General features: G+C 44.9%; 1 protein-coding gene across 1 annotated transcript; it reads right to left on the bottom strand.

Moving 5' to 3' along the window:
• Positions 1-1,250: 1,250 nt before the first annotated feature.
• Positions 1,251-21,429, bottom strand: LOC128724012 (proton-coupled zinc antiporter SLC30A2-like). Its single transcript, XM_053817777.1, has 8 exons — positions 21,333-21,429; positions 10,360-10,535; positions 7,200-7,304; positions 6,678-6,798; positions 5,696-5,875; positions 3,731-3,980; positions 2,103-2,250; positions 1,251-1,467 (listed from the first exon to the last, which is right to left on the bottom strand). The coding sequence occupies exons 1-8, from the start codon at positions 21,368-21,370 to the stop codon at positions 1,325-1,327; spliced, it is 1,161 nt and encodes a 386-aa protein (XP_053673752.1). The 5' UTR covers positions 21,371-21,429; the 3' UTR covers positions 1,251-1,324.
• Positions 21,430-22,506: the final 1,077 nt, after the last annotated feature.

Raw genomic sequence — 22,506 nt, 5'->3', positions numbered from 1 at the left:
TCCCCGTTGCTGGCCATCGCGGCCTGAGCTCGCCTTTTATGCAAAACCCCCAACCGCCGGTTGGATTTCTGCAGTTAAGCAAATTGAAAATAACTACGTTTCCATTAACTTCCGGCAAAGTTGCTTAACTGCTCCATTCCGGCCATTCCGCACCGGGCGAACCGGAGGCGAAAGGGCGCAGCGAATCGGCGAAGAAAGCGCAATCTTCCCGAATGCCTCAGCTTACGTAAAGTGTGAAGACGATCTGAATCTTATATCGTCCCGGTCAGATCTAAGAAGCAGCAAACCGGCGAGGCGGTGGCACCAGCAGAGAGTCCGGTGCTGGGCGCGAGTAGCCGGAACGGGACGAGCTGAGAGACATAGCAGCACAAATAGGCGAAATTAATCATTCAGATTGAGAAATGAGCATTGCACATCGGCCAGCCGTGCGCTGCGCTGAATACGAAATGCCAATCTCTGGCCACCAATTAGGGCCGGGGCGAAAGTTGAAAAAGCGAGTGGCCATTTCGCAAACCACACTCCATTCTGTCAATTCATCCATTCATTCATCCATTCCAGACATTATAAATATTCAAGCGCATTTTCTTCCTCCACCGGAAAAATCATGTTTCCCCGGCAAAAACTCCATCCGTTACTGGCCGTTCGGCGCCGTGCCTTCCGAGAAGCGGCCGAGAGTTTTCGGAACATTGTTTCACGAACCCGCCACCGGATGGGTCATTTCGGTGGAATCTTTCGAACTCTGGCAGACGCCGTCGGCAGCAGAACTCGCCGATTCCTCAACGTGATATGCTCGTCGTCACAAATGAATTGATCGTTCTTTTCTTTCGTAACCATTTTGTTGAAAAATCTTCTACAACGACCCACCAAGAAGCTCCTGTTTTACATATTACACTTTTTAATCGGAATACAAATAGGACGCTTTTTTTCAATATTTTCCCAATCCAAACCAACGAAGCGATTGGTTCCGACGAACACATCAATATTTGCCAAAGTAATATAAGGTAAAATGAATCCCCACCATCCGGGTTTTATTTGTTTTCGTTTTATCTAAGCTCCCTAAATGTTTACCGCCCTGCTGGCCCATAGAATATTTGTTATCTTTCTTTCCACTTACCGCCAGGCTAGTTTAAAACATTCGCCCAACTTTTCGATAACCTATTTTTGATCCCCCTACTAGCTTTTTCAACTCAGTACTCGGTAAGCCTCCGTAATAATACGCAATTTTTGGGCTCCGAAAGGTTTCTTACCTTTATTTTACCGCATTTAACAACGACCGAAACGTTTGCTTCGCCCAGTAGTCGGTCTCCCCTCTGGGCTGTGTACACTAAATTGGATTCGAACACTGATTGCAATCTTCCATATCGGGCTGAAACTCTTCTATCTGCAGCGTTGTCTCGAAAAACCTATACTTGGCGTGAACCGTTTGCGTGGCTTCCCGCAGCACCAGCTCCGTGTTGGTATTGGACTCTGTGCGATGGAGTAGAATAAAATTAAGCGCATGAAGACATCATCGTAGTGGATTTTGTGTTTCTTTTTTTTTCTCCCTCTTTTTCTTGCCGATAAAAGCAAGAAAACGAAAGCGTTGTGTTTAATTTACCGAAAACCACCGTCTCGTTTGTCGCAAAATTTTCCATTTGTACTGTATCTGATAAGAAAGTCTTTTTTTTGTATGACTATGTTATACTCTTTTCTTGTGGGTATATTGTTGAAAGAGAAACTTATCTTCTTACTTTAAACTAGGTGAAATTAGTTTTCCTTACTGTAATGTTAGTTCAATTTTTTCCAAGAACATTTTAATTTTCAAACACAAGGAAACCCCATATTAATCCAAGCTCCTCTAATCCCTGTTATGGGTGGAAAGTGAGACGAGTAATTATACACATAAATATCTGTCTACCAGTGAACCATTTTAACAGAAAGAGATTAGGTCCATCGAAAACCCCCACCATACCCTTTGATTCACACCAATCCCACGCTTACACACAGACACATTGTGTAAAAACAACTCAGCCCCCACCTAGGAGGCACATTTATAATGTCGAGATATTTTTTTTTTCTACTTCACACCCTTCATTCTCCCTCCCAACCCGATCGTTCCTTACCGACAGCCAAATGAGCAGCGAGCGCTATCTTGTTGATACTGAGAGCCCAAATGCGCAGATTGTGTACTCTTACGACGCCCTCAATTTGTAGAAACGTTTGCATAACTTCGGTGTAATCGAGATACTTCGGGGTGCCCTCCATAAGAACCTGCAAAGAGATGGAGGGAAAACGGCACAATCCAGGCGGTGGTGAGAGAAGCTATGATAATAGCGCCCCGCTCGCATCGCGTAAAGGCGCAAATGTGAGAAGAGGCGCAGCAAGGAGGCAAATAAAGTGCGTGAGTAAGTGTGAAGTGTTTTCCGGTGGTGCGGTTTTGTATGAATGGAGCGGCTCTGAACGGGTCCGGAAAGTGCTCGAGCATGGCTGGGTCCGATTCGCGAAGAAGGGAAGCCCAGGCTGTAAGAAAACTGCTGGAGCACTGAACTGTAAGCGCACGGACGCTGGAGGCCAGTAAAGAAGCGTAACTAGGGCTCGGTGAAGGTGAATCGGCAAAAGAAAAACTTCCCCGAGCGTACGCGAACGCTTCACGCCTCTGAAAAATCGTCTGGAGCGTGTTTGGAGTGCGTTGGCTTGGTAATGGAAATAAAATCAGTAAGTAAGTGTGCAACCTTAAATCGGTTCCCATTTTATTGAGGCTGTAGCCGTGGACCTTCGATACGGTTGGCCAGGTAAAAGAAACCGGATGTGCTAAGCTAACGTGAAATTATGAAGCTTGAACTGGAAGAAAGGACGCCCAGACTGGTGGCTTAACTGTTTCAAATTGAAATACAATATTCATTAGGATATGCTGCGAGTTCGAATGGAGGAGCACTGAGAATTCGACCAGAAACGCAGGACTGCCCAAGGATCTGCCAGTCCGTTGTTTGCCGCCTTGCGCCGAAGATGCTCCAGCTCCATCTCAATTTGTGAGGGCTTACAGGTCGATTGATACAATCCTTCGATAAAATACTACCGCCCGGAACGTAGTGAACAAATTACGAGATACATCGCGTTGTTCGCAACGAGGTTTAAAGCGCATTTTGGAAAGTAGCATGGATGGAAGCAAGTGTGTTTCAAAATCGATTTGAATTCCAAAATGGATTTCGTTTAAATTGACTTAAAACCATGCCCATTTCAATCAGACCCGATAAAAGTTTATAGGCAAACAACTTTATTTGATTTTTTTCTCTCAAACTTCAAGTAAGATTCGAACACAACTAGAATTTGAAGATATATATTGTGAAGATCGAAATCGATTGGTACTCAAGTATATACGTTGAGGAATAAAGATAATTTCAATAAGAAACAAATTAGCAAACTAATCAGATATCATTAAGCGCCAAGCATTGAACCTATGTCAAAATGTTGATGGAGGCGCCCAGTACTTCATAAAATTGAACAATCTCGAATCCAACACGATCTTAAGTGCATACTCTGTAAGTTTATGGTAATTTCAATAAACACAAATCATACTATTCAGGACAAATTTTACACCAAGCATCTAATTTATACAGTAATAAAACTTCAAATACAATATTGGAGCAGTACGTCAAAACGTCGATGGAGACAACCAGTACTAATTTACTTTCAACAAAGTTTACGTCATCTCAAATAACAACAAGTGATCTACTCCCAATGTTCTACTTACCACTATAGCATCTCGCATGATGGCGATTGTTGTGCCAAGAACAAGCAGCGAAAATACAAATGTGCAGATCGGGTCGATGATGTTCCAGTCTGGCTTGAAGTAAATCACGAGAGCCGCAATGAATACGCCCAAGCTCTGCACAAAATCACTCAGCACGTGAATGAATGCTGCTCGAACATTGATGTTTTCTTCCTCGTGATGCCCACCGCTCGAATGACTGTGACCGTGATGGTGCAGCGTGGCACCCATGCTGGAAAACACAAGAAGAACTTCCATAAATATTATCAAGCAAGCAAGAGGGGTTAAATATTCAAGAAACACTTCAACAAGCGTTCACACGCTGCTTGATTCAGAAAATCGTTACGCAAAACCAAACTCCTACGCAACGGCATTGCGAATTGCACCTTCACGCACCCTAGTGTAAGCTGCCAACAACATCACTACTGCAGCACGACTCCTGCAGCGAGCAGTGTGTTAACAAAAGACGCCTCTTTGCGAAGCTTTGTTCTCCTTGAGGTTACCAATTTTCCCACTCAACTTATGCCATTCAGAGGGGCCCCGTTATTTTGCAACCACGAGCATGGAAGGGAGGAAATTTACAAGTTGCTTACAACCGTTGCTGCTCCAGAGTGGAAGCGGAGCGTTATTTGCGACGCAACAGATTATCGTTTGCTGAGTTGTTCGACGAAGAAAGATGGATATGTATGCAGTAAAGGTTTCGAGAAACCCGTTATACGATCTTTAGACTCATTACGAAGTTCACACGGTCTTAGATGAAGGTCGTACGTCATTGGAGTCCCATGAAGTACGCTGTATACCGTTAACGCATCAAGAGACGGAAGCCATCGTGCCACGCCGACGCGTTCGTACAGCAATTTACCGCTGCAATCGTTGGTAGCTGAGCCATAGAAAATCCGCACTCCTCTATCGGTCAAACGCAATCCAATCCCACCGGGATTTCAATCGCTTCCCAATTCAATTATCCACCCGGGTCTGGTGACCGTTGCTAGCGAATTACGAATACCGTTTGAAAGAGGCTTACCCCACGTAAGGAAAAGTCGTCCCACAGGACGAAAACGCTGCATGGCTGGAAAATGAAAGCACAGATGGCCAATAAATTCCACCGCTCGGTTCAAATTCACGCCAAATGTCGAAGTAAAGAAATCCCTCGCCTTGGAACCATTGCTATCGCATATCGCTTCTTCGAGAGCCCACTTGCAGTGCTTCGTCCCAGCGACTTGCAATGGTACAGAAAGAACGCCACTGCGCTGGATTAAGACGTACGATAATACTACCCATTAATTCTACGAATGAAGGATTATCTGCCACAATCAAATGACACTGACGCAACAAGAGATTACGCGAGACTTGTCTTTGCAGAGTTCGCTCGGTGGCTTCCACGGTCGGAAGCACCGTGGCAAAGTCGGGCATTGCAGTGTTAGTAATTTTTTTTTCTCATGCGCTGCAAGACTATATGCGCCATCGGTGAAGAGCCGGGTGAGTCAAGAGCTGCACTCGAAGGACCTCGCAATGCGACCATGCTACCAATATATCTGTTCCTGATACCGCAAATGATTTAATGTGATTAGCACTTGCGAAGCAGATAAAGTGAGCCGATGTGTGAGCTAGAGGAAACGAGAGGATTGTCGCGGTTTTACGTCGGATTATGTTCCGTATCGTGTCCTGCATCTACATTAGCCGTTGATCATATTACAACGTGCATTAGTATAAGGAAAAGTTCTATCATGCACCGAGTTTAACGCTCTAATATAAACCTATTAGGTAAGAAAACTGTTGAACATTTGATCATTAATTTGCTAATAGTTTTCGTACAATGCTTCATAAGGTTATTGTGCTAATATTTATATTATAAGACCAAGTAATTCTATAGCTTAATTGAACGACTACCTAATTTAAAACAATATGGTTGATCAGAAATTGTGTTTAAAGCTACAAAATACTTACATCACGTTGACCAAAATTCCCAATCCAGATGTTATCAACATCACCTCGCCGTTTAGTTCGAAATCTCTGTTGATAGTCCGTAGCACGGCCAAATAAAACAGGATTGCTGTCACCACCCAGATCATCAACACCGACACCAGAGCGCCTATCACTTCTGCACGATACCAGCCAAAAGATAACCTAAAACAAGAAGAACGAACATCTTATTGCTTGAATGAAACAGTTTAAATTTGTGGAGTTCTCTCGCTGCATGACTCAAGAAATTAAACTCTTAAACTTTAATGAGGTTTAGTGTGATATTGCGGGAGTGACTTTTACGCCAGCGTCATGAACCGGCACATTTTAATAATCCAAAGGATCGGGTTCCAGTTTAAGCTCCAAACATATTTCAATTTCAAAGTTTTCCTCGGCGTAGACAATAAACTTTGATCTGTTGGAAAACTGAAAGTTCTTGCTCGTTGCATTCATCGCAAGCGCAAAAATATACTGCCGCACTGACACGATATCGACTCCGTAGCGCAGTCTCGTGATCGGGATCGCTCTCCGCTATTACACCCATCATGAAAGGGCACGGAAAATACTTCACCCTAATTATATTACAACGAGTTTCGGTCACTAAGGCAAATTCAGCCATGCAAAAAATCTATCACTCGCCCAAGATCAAGCTCCGGACGGCTGTTTGTGCCTGCCGCTCGGTAGGATAATGTTCCTATTCTGCTGAATGCTTCTTTGATCCAGCGAAAAGGCCAATGCGGAATCGCCAACGAGACCACGACAAGCGAGAAGCAACGGATGGAAAGTTATTAAAACTTTTTCCCTTCTCCGGTGGTCCACACCGGCCACAGGGAACGGTTCCCTGTAGGGCTGGCTACATCGGCCCTCGTCGGGGTTGATACAAGAGCCACTCTGGGGCTCTCTCTCTCTCCCTCTGTACCACTCAAGCCTTCCCATTCATCTCCTTCCCGAACGTCCAATTACCTACCGCTTCGTGGACGGCCTTGCCGCTATCCATAAGGCCAGCAGGGATATCATAAAGCTTGCCAAGTCCGCCATGAGATGGGCTGCATCTGTCGCGATAGCGAGACTGTTGGAGTAAATACCACCTGAAAATGAACGTACCAAACGGAACCGAATAAGCCCTAGCAGCAAGAAACATGGTTCAGTCGGAGAACTTTGTTAGGTTGTTGATTAATCAGTGGACTAGTAAGAAGTGCATTTGAGTCTTCTTTGCGTCAGGCACGACCGTGCCGCTTCCGAGCAAGGGCTAATCCTCTGCAGGCAGCCCAAAAGGCACCCAACAAGTGGATACAATAAAGCACTTCTGTCGAACACAATCCGCCGTCGTCCGTCGATGATTCGGTCCAGTCCAGTCCGTAAGTGAACTGTTGAACGCTCTGCAATATGCTTTGGCGAAAGCCGTGCTGTAATCGGTATGTTTCCTGTTCCGGCGCTGCAAGGAACGGAAGGGAATCATTTAAAACAAGACACACCGCCCAGCTCCTACCTATTATCTCGGCAATCATAAAAATGACACAAAGCACACTCGCCAGTATGAGCTTCTTCCGGGCTATCTTATCGATCCCCTCTGGTCGTGGTTTGTGACAGTGCGCTGTGAAACGAGAGAGAGCGAGAGAAAGAGAGAGCGAGAGAGAGAGAAAGAGAGAGAGAGAAACAGAGAATTATGCGCGAGTGAGACACATCGGGAAAATGCGTTAGATAAGTGGTTTCCCCATGTCGTAATTGAAAGTGCGTGCAAGTGTATGACGCGGCGAATTAGTACGGATTAGAAATCAAAGCTTAACCATTCTCAAATGTACAATGCTAATTCTCCTAATGCTACCGCTATTATGGCGAAACGTTTAGTCATTAGCATTGGAGTTAAACTTCCATTGCTTACATACATCAATGAACATTTGTTCACCAAATTTTTCCCCTCCAATCAACGTGTTTTCCGAATGAGGTTTGCAGCAGTTCACATGAATGCATCATTATGGGCATTTACTGAGTGAACAAAGTTCTTTGAAACTTCAATCGCGTGTCAATCGGTTGTGCCTCACAAAAATACTCTGTAAGTTTCACGAAAAACCATTTCGCAAACGTTTCCATTATTTGTAACTAAATGATCATCACCCTACGGTACGTAGAATACGATAAAAATTCATTGCTTCATAAAAGAACTACTCTCATAAAACTACGTAAAGCAATATCTCCCGGTAATTAAAACTTACCCCTCACTAGAGGAAGCTTATCCTTAAAAAAGTGATATGAAATTTAATTTTAACAGATGCAAATGCACACCGATTGAGCTGAACTCGTTCATTCACGCAAAATCAGATAAAAAAAACACATTCGATTCCACCACACACGCCCTCACAATAGCGCACATTTAACCGCAATCCAAAACTTCAATCACCCGGTCCTGATCGGTCGACGGCACTGCCAATAGCGCCATTTCGATTGCACCAATATTCCGTTGCGCTTTCGTATTCCGTTCGCTTTGCATCTGTCGTTGCTGTGATTTTCTCAACTCCCTTATCCAACTTTTGCTTCCTGTCGTGCTCTGTGCTGGAAATACTTTGCTGATCGTCTTACGGCAGCGATTTTCCAAACTGATTCTACGGAGTTTTTTTTTTCCTCAACGCCAGACGTTTCATTTGGTTATTTCCCATTCCGTGCATACGCCTTCCTTTGCCGGAATTTTTCCTAACGCAAATAGCCGTTTTTCTGCGCCAGTCGATACCGGCTTGCAGAGAAGGCGTCTTTCGTGCCCGTCACTCTTGGTTATCCGGAAGAGGATTTGACGAGTGGTAAGCAACGATTTCGACTAGGTTCGGCTAGGTTGGTAGGATGGAGAAAAACGTCCACCAAATTGCATGCTGTCTGTCGCAGCAGCGTGGCAACTTTTGCTCTGTTGCATTTTTGAATGCAGCCAACAACGAGCCAAAGCAAAAAAAACTGGCCGTAACCAAGAGCAAATTAACACTATTGTTGTCGAGTCAGCGACGTCAACTTTTTTTAAAGTGTAGTGTGCCCTTTTGTCAAACTTTTTTTCAGAATATCACGTTAAGGGTCCGTTCAGGTTGCTTATGCATTCATTGAAGCAACCGCAATATTGTCCACTAGCAACTCTGGAATCGTTTTTAAACGCATATAAAATGTACAATGGAAGCATTTAGTCGAGCCGTCATTGTTTATAGTAAGTAAGCTTTCATTTCGGCTTTGTATTTTCATGGAAACGATTTGACAAGAAAAACGATGGAACTTGAAAAATGCATTATATTTCTTCATTCGTCCTAAGAAACCACGCCAACCCAACAAACCAGGCTTCTCTTGTTATGCAAACACATTAAGCCAATTGTGTTCATTATTGTGCAAATCTCTTGCTCGATTGGGACGGCTTGCCCGACCCCAGACAAACTTATCCAACTCATGAGCAGATTATTCAAGGATTATGTACTTACAAACCAAAGGTTCAAGGTTTCAAAAGCCACCCAATCATGACGGCATATCACGCATAAGAAATCATTGAGCAAGTCAGCGTGAAAAATTAATCATAGCTTAGCTTAGCCTCGAGAACTAATAAACCAACCATGCATCATGGAACGAGAGGATCCGGAACGACCGTGGCATATGATGATAAGGATAAAATTCTGACCCCTCAACAAATGCTTGACTGATCTCGTAACGTCTCAACAGTTTGAGTCTGTATCTGACGAAGCAAACATTTGCATCCGGCGTCCGTGAGGCTAAATTGCAAACCCTTATGTGCATATTGAATCCGTTTTCTCAGTTCAGAGGAGCAACAAATTTTCCTACCAATCAAACCCATCCCAGATGCGAACGGACGGCTAACGGTACATATTTGTCGATTAAAGTGACCGCCCAGTTGGCTGACAAATAACAATAAAACATACGGCTTCCAATTGAGTATGTGCCCAAGCCGACCTTCAGTTCCAGAGGCACATATTCATCTGCCATATTTACAGTATTTAACTTAGAATGACCATCCGTGCACAACGTGCCACAATCAGAAGACTCTCCCGCAAAGAGATTTCTGCCGAGGGAGAAATGAAGAAAAGTGAATTTATAAACAGCAAATTGTGTTTTGCAAACACATCGAACCCGTAAGCAAGGGCATCAAAACCGAAGGTTTCAATGGCAAATACCAGCAAAAAGCCATCACGAAAAGAAACATGTCCAGGACGATGAAAACTCAATTGCCAAGTATTTAATAAGAAACCACACGTCCCGGAAGCATCGCTACTGACGTTCGTTGGAAGTTCTCAGCAAACATAGCTACCTGCACGAAGTAGAACTTCTCACAGCTGGCACAAAAATAACAGCAAGACGTGCTTTCGCAAAAACAACGACAAACAGTTTGCTGTCTACTTTTACCATTTTAATAGAAACTCTCCACACAAAGGTATCCTTTCACAATTTTGCGATCAATCTCTTTTTCGTTTTCCTGCTTGGAATCTTTCCCTGCATCCGCCATTTTAAATCGTTTATGGCATTAAAACCCCCACAGGGTTGCCGGAGTTAGTAATGGGACAATCGTAAGTAACATAAATATGTGCATTACAAAAATACACACACACACAAACAAACAAACCAAAGTCCACAAAAACTAGAACGCAGAAGGTACGCTAACGGTCAGCTCTTACAGTCAATCTTCCGGATGCTAAGCTCGTTTGGCAGCTCGCAGCATGAGTTGGCCAGCTGTCCGTGCACGCAATAGATGATGGAGCGCTGGGGTATCGGTTCCGTGGAGGTTTGGCCCGAGGCCGCAGGCGCAAACGTTTGCGAGCTGGCAGACGTCCCATAGTTTTTCCGGTACTCGCTGCAAATAGAGGAAAACGCGAAGCGGGGAGTTAGTTATGACGACGTGACAATGGCGCCGAGTACCCAGTGCCGGCGAGCAGGACGAACATCCCGGAAGTGAGCGAATTAAAATCAAACAAAAAGATTCGGTTCCTTTCTTCGACCGAAGGCGAAACTTCTGCGCGCTCCTGCGCGCACACGGCTGCCTCGATAACGAGGACGGCAAATGGCCAAGTGGCAAAGTCAAACATGCCGTGGATATAAATTGAAAATGAAGATAGTTGCCTTTACCCAGGCCGGGCGCTCAAAACATCCACTTTGCGCGGCGAGATAAAACGTGCCAGGACATGGAATGCGTGCGTAACAACAAAAGAGGGCCGCGAAAGAACGGAAAAAGATCCGGTTAAACTTTGAACAAGTGCAAAAACGGCGCACACTCCGTATCGTGCCGAACGCGTAAAAACAATCCAAGCAAAAATATGCGGCACCAGCGCGAGCCAAATTGATATGGACCAGCATTTGGGTCACGGTTGAATTTATTTAAAACGGGGCAGTGTTAAACAACGCTGAAGGGGAAACATTTTTTTTGCAACGAGCAAAAGGCAGCGCAGCATCCTCTTCAGGTTATTACCTGTTTCGGTAACAAAAGTTACATCCCTCAGATAACTTATGTGGTGCATCAAAGCGCCGGAAAACAGCTGGTGTGTGGCTCATTTTTGTTATTAGTTTTTCACTTCACCGCGCTAAAGATAATAATCAGGAACGGGCACTCTTGCCGCAAAAAAAAACGATCACGTAAACAACGTGCCCTTATCGACTCGGCATTGCTTCACCAAAATGCAAGCCAAGAATGGATTAGAGGAAAAGGGTTTTTCAGAAAAATTGAAACTATTTCATCGCAAACGGCCCGCTGGGTCCGTTGGCCGATCGTAAATTTCACCGGCATTTTTTCGGCGCACCCAAGCCTCACCAAAGCTTGCCAACGGTTCCTTCAAAATCGGTTCTAACTTCACGGGCAGTGCGCCGCAAGTTCTATCGGATTCCATTCCTACCACCGTTTGCTTCCCATTCCACAACTATCTCGGCACGGGTTTTGAGTGCAGACTCAGGAAATTATGTTGTTCCCAGTGGTACACATGCATGCCTGCTTGCTGGCCTGCTGGCTTGCTGGTTTTGGTTGGGTCCTCTTTGCCGAGCGACGAAGCGCAAAGCGATGCACCAAGAAGCCCGGCCAACCGTGCCGGGGGATGCAACGATGCGCCGTGCGGAAATGTAATGAATGCAGTTCGGCATACATTCGACAAACGATTCCGAATCCCGGGATCGTTCCGGGCGGTCGGATGGACAGTAATTTACTGCAGTGGCCATAAGTTTTCACCAGTGCATCGCGGCAAACGGGGCAGACAACGGTCAGAAAAAAAAATTTGCGACTCTCTGCACCGGGCACCGGAGTGCACGATCGAGACGTTTCTTTTTAATGAAATGACTTTGGCAGCGGATCCGCACAGGCGGCCACAGCTGTGGTAATAAATGAATGAATGTAAAAATGGTGCTACTGCTAATGGTATTCCGGTGCGCTCGTTGGCTGGGTTTCACCGCCATGCGACCCAGCGAACCGTTTTTATTTTCTACTTCTGATTATTCCATCCACCGATGCTGATGACAACGGACATTTCCAGTTTTAATTTCGTTCTCCCTTCGCACCGCCGACCTGCGCCCGGGCACTTCTGCGGAACCATTTTGACACGTCGAAGCGAGCAGAGGTGGTACCAACGTGCCAGTATACGTCCCATAAATCATTTTAAAACATTAATGAGCACCAGTAGGTGCGGTGGAAAATGGTAAAGAAATCAAATAAATCCAATTACCAAATTCAACAATCGTTTGAATTTTGATGGACTGCTGTACGAAATCACAACACGCGGCCATTCGACCTTCCGGCTGTGCAGCATTCCCGATCACGATAACATTTGACGCATGCAGCAAGGATATTTTACAGCCAATGACAATTTCACAGAAACGGACATTCGTATGAATCTGTCCATCTGTCATCGATTTCGATTTCAATTTTCGAGGAAACGTAATTTTCTTTCACCTTTTTAATGCATCTCGGTGGTTTCACGAACCAACTTTTATATGCCATTCCCAGAAAGAGGTTATTCACACGAAGCAACGGCATATCTAGTTACAAAATTAAACTCAACTTCAAACAAAACGCCATAAATAGCATACAAGCTTCGTTTAAATTTTTATTTATACCCTGGAATGCGATGCAATTATTTTGTTGAAAATTCCTATTGTTCCATCCTATTGTGTAAAACCATCCTATTGTTTTCCTACAAAACATTGCAAAAATAAAATCACCTGCCTTGTTGGATATACATTCGAAAATGCAAACATTGGAAAACAGTCGAAAATGTTAGATTTGGGTGGTTTTCTATTACGTATGAATATCACATGCATCTGACTACCTGCATCGTATTCAATTATTTCTTAAACATGCACTTGATACGATCAAAGCATGTGCATTTTCCTGTTCTTATCCAAGCCAAACGGCTGGTTTGTTCAATTCCTGCACGCTATTCATATCTGTCTATAAGCAAAGACGATACAGCGCCCGATGAAATCTAATGCTTTCGTAATGAGGTTATGAGTCAATCCCATCAGTGTAATGATGCCCGAACGCAGTGCGAGATCCATTCAAGTGTCGAGTGCGCTAACAAATTACTACCCTCCAAGGGAACCGGAGCAAGCGCCAGCCAGAGCAAACAGCTTCCAAGTGTAATCAGTGAAACGAAGGCAGCGGCCAGACCGGGCCCGGTACCGAAATACCGAACCCTCCATAATCAGTGTGAATGTAAAACATCAACGAGCCCTCTAGGGAGCCGTTTGGAAATGGCTTTCAAATGATTCGCTCGGAAAAGGGTACCCGTAGCTTCCATCCAGCCGCGGTAGCCCAAACCCTTAGCTGCGACTACTTCAGGTGGCGTACGGTACCGTCCTTGGTCCAGCCTCTGGACCAGGGTCTTATTAGCATTTGTTTAGGATTATCCGAATTTTATACCCTCCAATGGGTCATAAGCGTGAAGTCCGTGCGCTCGTTTTCCCAAAGTCCAAACGATGGGGATAGTTGATGGGAGATCGTGCGAAAAGCACACTCATCTTCCAGGAAAAGGCCTGCACCGAGGCCGAATCCTAACTAGCTATTTTTCGGACCAAAAAAGATAAAGTAAGAAACAAAAATACACCAGGATATACACACAATTTGCTGCGGTAGCATTTCGAGCGGCACTATGGATGGTGGAATAAAATTTACTTAAAAAAAAGTTCGTATATCAACTGTACATCAACAACTTGATGAAGAATTCTGTCACAGGTTACATAAGTTTATAAAACGAAATCAAATTGTATCAAACAAGACCCACCCAAATACAAAGTCTTGTGCACAACTGTAGATTACGGACACTTTCAGTTGAATAGAAACATTTACAGATGCTCACGTTTTATGCTAATGTTTACGTAATCTCGTAAAATAGTAACCCATACGTTGCCCTTTTTGTCTAGTTTTTCGCACGAACCGCACCGAAGCGTTACGTGTAACATCCGGCGGAAAGTAAATGGATCCCTGCCGGACGAAAAGGATTCACCGCTCGCGGCACACGGGGACGGGAAACCTCTTCAAAAACTATAAACCTTTTAGGATGATGGCAAGGTAAAGATGGCCCTCTCGGGGTCAAGAGATTCGCTGCCGGCAACACGTTGACAGTGGAAGAAAATACAGCACAGCGCTGCGAGAGTAGAGGAAAATAGAAAAAAAACATCAGCGCTCCCTTTCCATCTGATATGCATCCAGCTCGGATTATGGGGAAATGATCCATCGATAGCTTTGAGCAGTGTTGCAATGAACAATCTACCATTCTACGATGTGTCCGTGAAACAGGGAGAAAAAAAACATCCTTCACAGCCAGCGACACAGTGAAGCATCGAGAACGACCGCCTGGTTGGTAAGCAAATTTATGAAAATGTAATCAATTTGTTGTAACACAGTGTTAACCGTGGAACACAACGGACCGTTGGTGTCCGGTGGTGGTAAGGAGCGCGAAAAGCAAGGCAGAACAGGCAGAAGTTCAGGCAAGCTCGTTGCAAATAGTTGTACTCAATGCGTTGTACGCCAAGTAGACGAGAGATGCCATGGGCAGCGATGGAACGTGAGAAGAATGTCGCCAGGAGCAGTGACGAATGGTGCGTTTATTTCAGTGAAAGCAAATAGTTGCTGACTACTTTGTTTAAAATGCTGCTGGTGTAGATGCTTTATAATGTCCTTTCCGTTGGAAGATTTTTTCATCCTTTCACAACACATACTTTTAAGAATCGATTTGATTTCTATGTCATTGTAATAGTAGTGTTTTTTTGTAATGAAATTAAATCTTCATTGATTGAACATAAATTAAATACATTGTTGCAAATTGCAAACGATTACAAAATAAATTTAGTTTTAGTCAAACGATCTATATATTAGTAGCGGCATTTAAGACTTGACACTATGATGATCCTAATTGCAAGTTCACTCAAAATGCCATAACTGTACCCGTTAAGCTCAAATCGATTGAGTATCAAAGCTCATCTAACAAAAAGGCTATAGCTTTAGCTACAAATCGGCAATATTTGCTAAGAAATGTCTCAGTTTTTTGCCTAGCTAGCGAATTGAATACCCGAGATCGGCACGCCAAAATCAAATTAAAAATCAACCCCTTGCATGACCTCACTGGAACATGATACGATGCTTGGGCGTTGTTAAATCAACTGCTTAATTGCTGTCGATTAGGGCCAGGTGATGACCGCCAAACTTTCCGTTAGAAACGCTTCCATCATTATCCTCGAGCTGCGTGTAAAAGAATCTCCAACTTGAACCGAGTATTCCTGGCCAGCACTTTTGAAGTACTGCCACGGTTTCGCTGGTGTTCCGGGTGCTCAAAACACTTTCAAAGATATTCGGGAAACTTTGTCGGGGTCGGCACTTCAGACCACACCTCCCCACGGTGATGGCCGACGACAACTTCACCGAGCACGTCACGGTTGGGTGTCGAGAAAAAAATTGAGAAAGAGAGCCTTCGAGATGGAAACACTAACTCGCATGGGAAGCTCGCATCGTTGCTCTCGGATAGAGGTACGAAGGTTCAAAAGGGCACCAAAACTCATGCGATAACCCGTTGACCACGACCACAGTTGTTTTGGAGGCTCCTTTGGTGGTAGCCAAAAAAAAAAGACGGTGCTCCCCAACGGGGAACCAGCTAGCGCTGGCTAGCTTTCGTGAACTTTTAATCCGTCCTCGTTCCCCGGAGTTTTTCCCCGCGCACTTTTGGCCGCTCGGCACGGCGACGAAAGCCTGCCAAACCCAATCCCTGTCATGTTCCGTGCAGCGTTTGTCCTAAATTAAAAATAACTTTGAAAACTTTGCACGGTTCGGTTTTCGCTCCGGCAATCTGCTCGGAAGCGCCACCGCGTATCTGTGATATCAGATCCCTGACGTCGCTGAAAAGGATTCAGCGCTCGTCCCGGCCAGTGCCAGATACGCTGACAGTTCGACCGAAAAACCAAAACCCAACCGTCCGCAGCGGTGAACGCTGGATAAACGGTGAAGCTGGAAGACGAGATCCGTTGCATTTCGGTTGGCGTGGCCGCGCGCGATTCGCTCAACCTTGCGGCATCCGCGGCCTTCCTTTGTTTCCGGGTGTGAACCACCGGTGCGGGTGAACCGCCGAAAAGAGAACCCGACCGGCGGTGGTGAAGAAAAGGGCGAAAAGTTTCATTTTCATTTACTCATTACATTACTTTGGGACTTTGGGCGCGGTAGCAGAAGGAAACTTGAGAATGAAACGCCACGCCGACGGAGACCGCATGGGCCCCCAGCGCCCAGATGCAGCAAAGTTACCACGGTTCCGGTCAAAAGGGAACGACTCTGGAATTAGTTCCGTCGAGTAAGTGTAAGTACAATTTGTTGCTTGTTGGTTCGCCGCGGATCCTTGGAGTCGCAGCATCGGAAAAGCCACACTGCACTCGCCCGAGGAGGCCCCAACGGAGGCGGACGTTCGGCATCGCCGTACGTTCGCTCGATCGATACATCGAATGTGAACGACTAAAATGAGTTGCGCTTCCCTCGGAGACCGGAACTGCTGGAAACTGATGCACTTCGCATGGGAACTGCATTTGTGCCGTGCGGTGGATGAGGGCTCACGGAACAACTTTGTGGCATACGACACGAAGCCCACGGCCGACGGTTCGCTCTCATATGCGAGCCGGCACTGGCAAAGCTAATGGATACACGAAACTGTCGTAAACCATCGCAAGGACGTGTTTTGCCGTAGGGAACAAATGTACATTTTTCGCCATTTTCTTCCACCTCCCAAAGCGATGAAGTATACTGGCTCACGGTTTGGGAAATAAAATAAAATTGCTTCGCTAGCTGGCCGCATGTTTGAGAGCTCGAGCATGTTAATGCCTCCAGAAAAACATTACTTGCAGGTACTGTAGCATGATAGTTTTCGAACACAAATGCACTTTTCAGGTCGATAAAATCTGCTAATAATTTATAAACCTGTTGGGAGCATCAGTTATTAAAATAGAACAAAATCCACACCAAATGATGAAATTAACAATGAACTAATAATGGAGTTCTAGGTGAATCTTTTTGATCCTTTCGAAAGAATTGGATTTGTTTGCATGGACTCCCATAAAGGCTTCGGGATCTAAAATCATTCTCAGCTATTAGTACGTTGCCGTGCAATGATTTATTTTTAAAATCAATGCCAAAGAATATTATAAAATTTATCAATACAATTGCTGCCAGCCATAACATGGATGATGTTTGCGCTTTTCTTTAATTGAATTTCACATGCGACTCAAAACTTCGATAAGTTTAAATTTGAATGCAACACATACTGAAACAGTTTCAACATAAGTAAACAGTAATAGATTGATACTTGAGTAACATCGCAACGGAGCAGCGAGTTCTAATCTTGAGCGAACCTTCTGCAGGCCTCTGCCGTAGACATTCGCGGAGCGAACATTTCTTGAGTGCCGAAATTTATATCAAATTTCAATCTTCCCACCTCACAAACTTCGTGTGATTTTATAGTCCCTATGCTCAGCGTAGTTTGCACGCCGTTTGGACTCAAGTCCTTCGCGAATCTCTCGGAGGGAGCATAACTTTCGTCACGACCAGCGCGTGGTGCGGTTGACTCTCGCCCGCTGCCAGGACCACCGGGAATAGTTCTCAACTTTAATTAGTACTACGCCGTGTGGTGTGGTGCGGTTGTCGGCACGGTTTGACGCAGCCTTCGATAGTCGGGTCAATAAGTTTTAATGCGCCAGAACAAAGACGTCGGAACAGATCAATGGCGGAGGTTTGCGTTTGCTTGGCATCGACGAGCTGCGGCGTGTTTGGCGAGCGTGATTTATGTGGTGGGATCTGGGTGACTTCGAGAATTGCTTCGCTATTGTCTATTTGCTTGGTGCGGTCAGCAAAGTTTGAAGCCTGCCGTGGTTGGCGTGCGTAACAGTGTCATAGCTCCGGGAATTGCTAACCGCGACCAAGGAAACGGAGATGAGGATTGAAAGAGCTGAAAGCTTTCCACATCACCATCGGTCGTGTCATCGTCGGTCACTGGTTATCGGGGAAGAACAAACTTTCTAATGACTTCTCGACGCTGTCGAGCGTCTGAGCAACTCCACTTCCAGTATACGTAACTCTTAGATGGTGGGATTATATCAAACACCCAACGTTAGGGAATTGTGGAACACCATCGTTCCGGTGAAGCAAATACAGCGACGCTACGATATAAGCTCGGTTACATTATCTTGCATCATCGTATTCCAACACTCGACGGTTCTGCAAACCAGCTGATGAGTGGAAATGCCGTGGAAAGACCTTTTTTAAGGAAAAACCACCCTGCTCCTTGTAATCGGGTCAGATGAAGAAGAAAAAAGCACTAACGGTGGGCGTTTCTGCCGCACCCGATAGATTTACGAGTGCACCTTATTTCCTGGCACTGCCCACCGTCCTTCAAATCTAAGCTTCATTCGAGGGCTTTTTTGATGAACAGTTTTATTTCTCCTGCTTTTACGAGAAAAAAGCCCATGCCAACGTATAGAAAAATGTGTTCACCGGTACTGCACCAACGCTCTAGTGGCGAGAAGTGTTTGAGGGGCGTTCAAGTGCATTGCTGCAACTCGATAGTGGTGCAGCTGGAATAGTACACTTCATTCGGGTTTAGTTTTTTTTGTTTCTCCTTCAACAACATAATTACAGCACGCGTATTGGCGGCGTTGAAGTGTTTGGCTTTGCTCCGATTCACTATCGCCGACTGCAGTCTGCAGTAATTAATGCTTCGCAATCAAAAAGAATCCCCAGAGGAAGGTGCAGACGAGAAACGAAACCAGGAAAACCGGAGTCTACCTTTGCTGATACAGTTCCTCGACGGCTCGGAGCTTCTGGGAAAGGCGAACGCGCGGGCGATAGCTGCTTCCAAAATGGAGTCGGAACACGGCGCGAAAAGACGCCACTGCTGCTCCATCGCTGCTATGGGCGAATAACGTACAAAATCCACACTAACCTACATCCGGCGGTTCTACGAACGACGTAAATGCACCATATGAACGAAAAGAGCCAAAGGTTTCCCGACACGCTCGTGCACATCCGCCATCAGGCAGCAATCCGTACAGTCATTTGATATACTTCATCGTGCGATGTTTGCCAATTCCATTGCTATATCTACGACTAATCCTCTAGAAGGTCATTTATCAAGGATAAGATACAAATGACGCACTCTAAGCAAATGTCTTTAGCTGAGAAGTCACATTTTTCTAATATAGAGAATGACTGTAATCCATTGTGCTACGTGTGAAATCGTAGCTATGATTTTATTAAACTAGTGTTCAGGTTTAACGTTTCAATAAAGGCTGATAAATTTACAAAACAATAATTAATACAAATTTGAAAAAAGTCGGCATTTCATGCCATGCCATCCATTCAAACAATCTCTTTGCGACACATACGGGTTGTTGATTTTTTACCAACGGAGTTACAGCACGGAAAACCAATTCCGATGGTTCGTTGCATTTTCCAGGTATGGTATAGCAAACTAGATTGACTGAGTTATTGCTTCAATGAAAACCCCAACGCTCGCTTTTGTACTCTCGAAATACATTTCCGGAAACTTTCAAGGGTGAATTCCTACGAATAATATGCCATGCACGGTGTGAGAGTTTACCCTTGTTGTCATGTACGTGCAGCTTGATCAATCCATCAAGACTTGATAAGGGTCTGTTCTACCGGTCAAGTAAAATAATTTTTTCATTCATACACACCGTATTCATCCATCGATGACTTGAGGAATGCAGAAGTATCTTCATTAATAGGCTTTGTATGATTGTTCCGATTTCAAAAGGAAATGACTTTCCACTCAGAAACGTACGATTTTGTGTAGGTTTCGCATAAAGAGTTAAAAATAGATCAAAACCATTTCCGTATATTAAATATCTGAATGATTTATGCCATACTGCAACGATTCCCAGAGGCAATGTAGATATCGAAGCTTGTCCATTGCCATACACCCACATCAATATTTACCTTCAATTACACTATTTTTCCTACATCAAACATGGGTCGTCCACAAGAGCACATATATTGAAACATATTTTCCGAGAACCGTAGAAGAGACAACTACACACTTGAAAGCAAAATTAAATTCATTTTTCCATTGAATTCAATTTGTCACACTTGGAAAACAGTTCTCTTAACTCTGAACGATGTTGATACTTTTAGAAAATCTCCATTCTATAACCAAAGTTAGTGGCACTTTGTTCGCTGTTCCTGCTAAGATTGCTATAATCAAATTGATCTAACTCAGCATGAGCTCAGAATCCATCATAGCGTTGCTTTCCTTCCGCGAGAAAGAAGCAATTTTAATTGATTTAGGCTCATTTACCCCGAAGCGAACAACCGAATTTCCTGCATAAATCGCGAATTTGCTTCGTGAATCGGTTATCAGTCATTGCGAGGAACGTTTATTGTAAAAAAAACCCAACGCCCCACCCTCGAGCGCCCGAGCACTTGCTGTAATTCCCGACCGCGGTCGGCAACCATTAGCAAAAGTATTTTGTGTTGGCACAAAATCGAATCATGAGCGAAAGTCCGAGACCGGTTTGCCCACGCCGTGGACCGGAAGAAATTCATCGACCTTCGTTCGGCAACCATCAACTCCACGATTTGCGCCTGGTGCGCCTGTGGAAAGGCCGGCGTAAGCTTCAGTAGAATGAAAATCAATCACCACCGTCCAAAAGCGCCGGCCCGTTCGCCAGCAGCGGTGGCGGAAAATCGGAAACAATTTTCGCAACTTCACTCATGCCGGTGCCGGGCGGCGGTTCGCCGAAAAATTTCCCCACCATCAAATCTCGGAGTGCTACCTGGTACTTTTCACGGATCACGCCGACCCGATCGATCGAAAGCCTCGCGTAGCTTTCGCCTGCTGACCTACACAAACAAAACATCGACGAACTAGGATGCTTAAAGTGAGAGAGGGAGAATGAGAAGGCTGGATAGGAGTGGTGGGCCAGTGGTTTAGGGCCAAAATTTCCACCACCGAACGCAGGCATCGATACCGCGGCCGGTATGATTTTCCACCCTCACTGGAGCCTAAAGTGGACCGTTAATTAAAATTTATTTATTTACAACTATTCAAATACCGCTACCCCGCGAAACTGCCAACAGAATATCTGGTGAGTGGAGGCATGTGGAGGCATGTGGAGGACAACTTACATAACCAAGGGATGTTTTAGCTGGTTCTCCTTGTCCATGGTAGCCCACCGTTAACTGAGATTCACTGACGAAGGTTCCACGGCCCTTGCGACGACCGCGTCGTTTGTGAAGAGCCTAATGCAGCCAGCAGCTTCGGCACCAATGTCCTGTCCACTCGGTTCACCAGGACGCAAGACGGACAATCGTTAGTTTGTCGACTGGATCAGGCGAAAGTTTGCATGTAAAACCACTGTCTTTCGGAAACGGACGCACACTATCACGATGGCGCAACTGTTGAACATACACACATACGGTCAGGACACTGCAAGGATCACTGACCGTTGGCTTAACACCTGGCATTCAGCATCAAGGAAGGAGGTTTGTTTAGGCGAAAAATAGCAGGGAAAGCGAACGAGTGGTCCGTAAAGTCCGGACACCAAGACGGAGCAACAAACCGTCGGAGAAACAGAAACGAAGCATCAAATACACTCAGAGGGTTAGTGTTTGATACAATGATAGAGACATTGACCTTCGGAAGGATACATTCGTTAAATTAGTTGACGGCATCTAGGAATTCCAATTGAGTTTTTTTTTGTTTCTTCGGCCAACGGTTGACAGATCTTGGTAGAACAATCACATGGTTTCTCCCAACAACATACCAAAATTCATCAATAAAGAACAATTTTTGAAATAAAGAAACCTACATTACCGCATACTTTAACGTGCAATTCAACGGTTTTTTCGGTACAATTGGAAAATCTATGCTCGAATTTCCACCAGCAAGAAAAAACGCTATTTATTCGCAAAGAAAAACTGCTAACTTGGCTGTAATCGATGCGAGCGCCACACTTCCACTTCTCGGGTTATTTACGGGCCATAAATTACTAAGTAGTGATAAATATTTAAATATCACAACCGCATAAGTAATGACTGCAAGTGACCCATTCACCTCGCATTTTTCCTCCCAACTCCCGTGCTCCTGGGAGCAGCAGGAAAAAAAATGGCTAAAACAAAACATCCAGGGCGAACACACACAAAAAACGCATACAATTTGCCAATCCACATCGGGCGAGGCAACAAAAAAAAACTATCATAGTGCCGGGTTGGGCTGTCCGTCGTCTCAAATTTAGTATCGGTAACCATTAGAGCAGGTGAGAACGATAGCCCGGGGGGACATTGCTGGAGATATATTAGC

Source organism: Anopheles nili, chromosome 3 (genome assembly GCF_943737925.1).
Source record: "Anopheles nili chromosome 3, idAnoNiliSN_F5_01, whole genome shotgun sequence".
Taxonomy (NCBI): Eukaryota; Metazoa; Arthropoda; class Insecta; order Diptera; family Culicidae; genus Anopheles; species Anopheles nili.
Note: the sequence above shows the minus strand (reverse complement) of the source record. Positions and strands in the feature narration are given on the sequence as shown.

Excerpts from the sequence above, each read along its gene's own strand:
- LOC128724012 (XM_053817777.1), bottom strand. The coding sequence starts at position 21,370 with ATGGACAAGGAGAACCAGCTAAAACATCCCTTGGTTAT. Across the intron at positions 10,536-21,332 it reads CTAAAACATCCCTTGGTTAT|CGAGTACCGGAAAAACTATG; the intron begins GTAAGTTGTCCT and ends CTCTATTTGCAG. Across the intron at positions 3,981-5,695 it reads GGAATTTTGGTCAACGTGAT|CATGGGTGCCACGCTGCACC; the intron begins GTAAGTATTTTG and ends TGTGTTTTCCAG.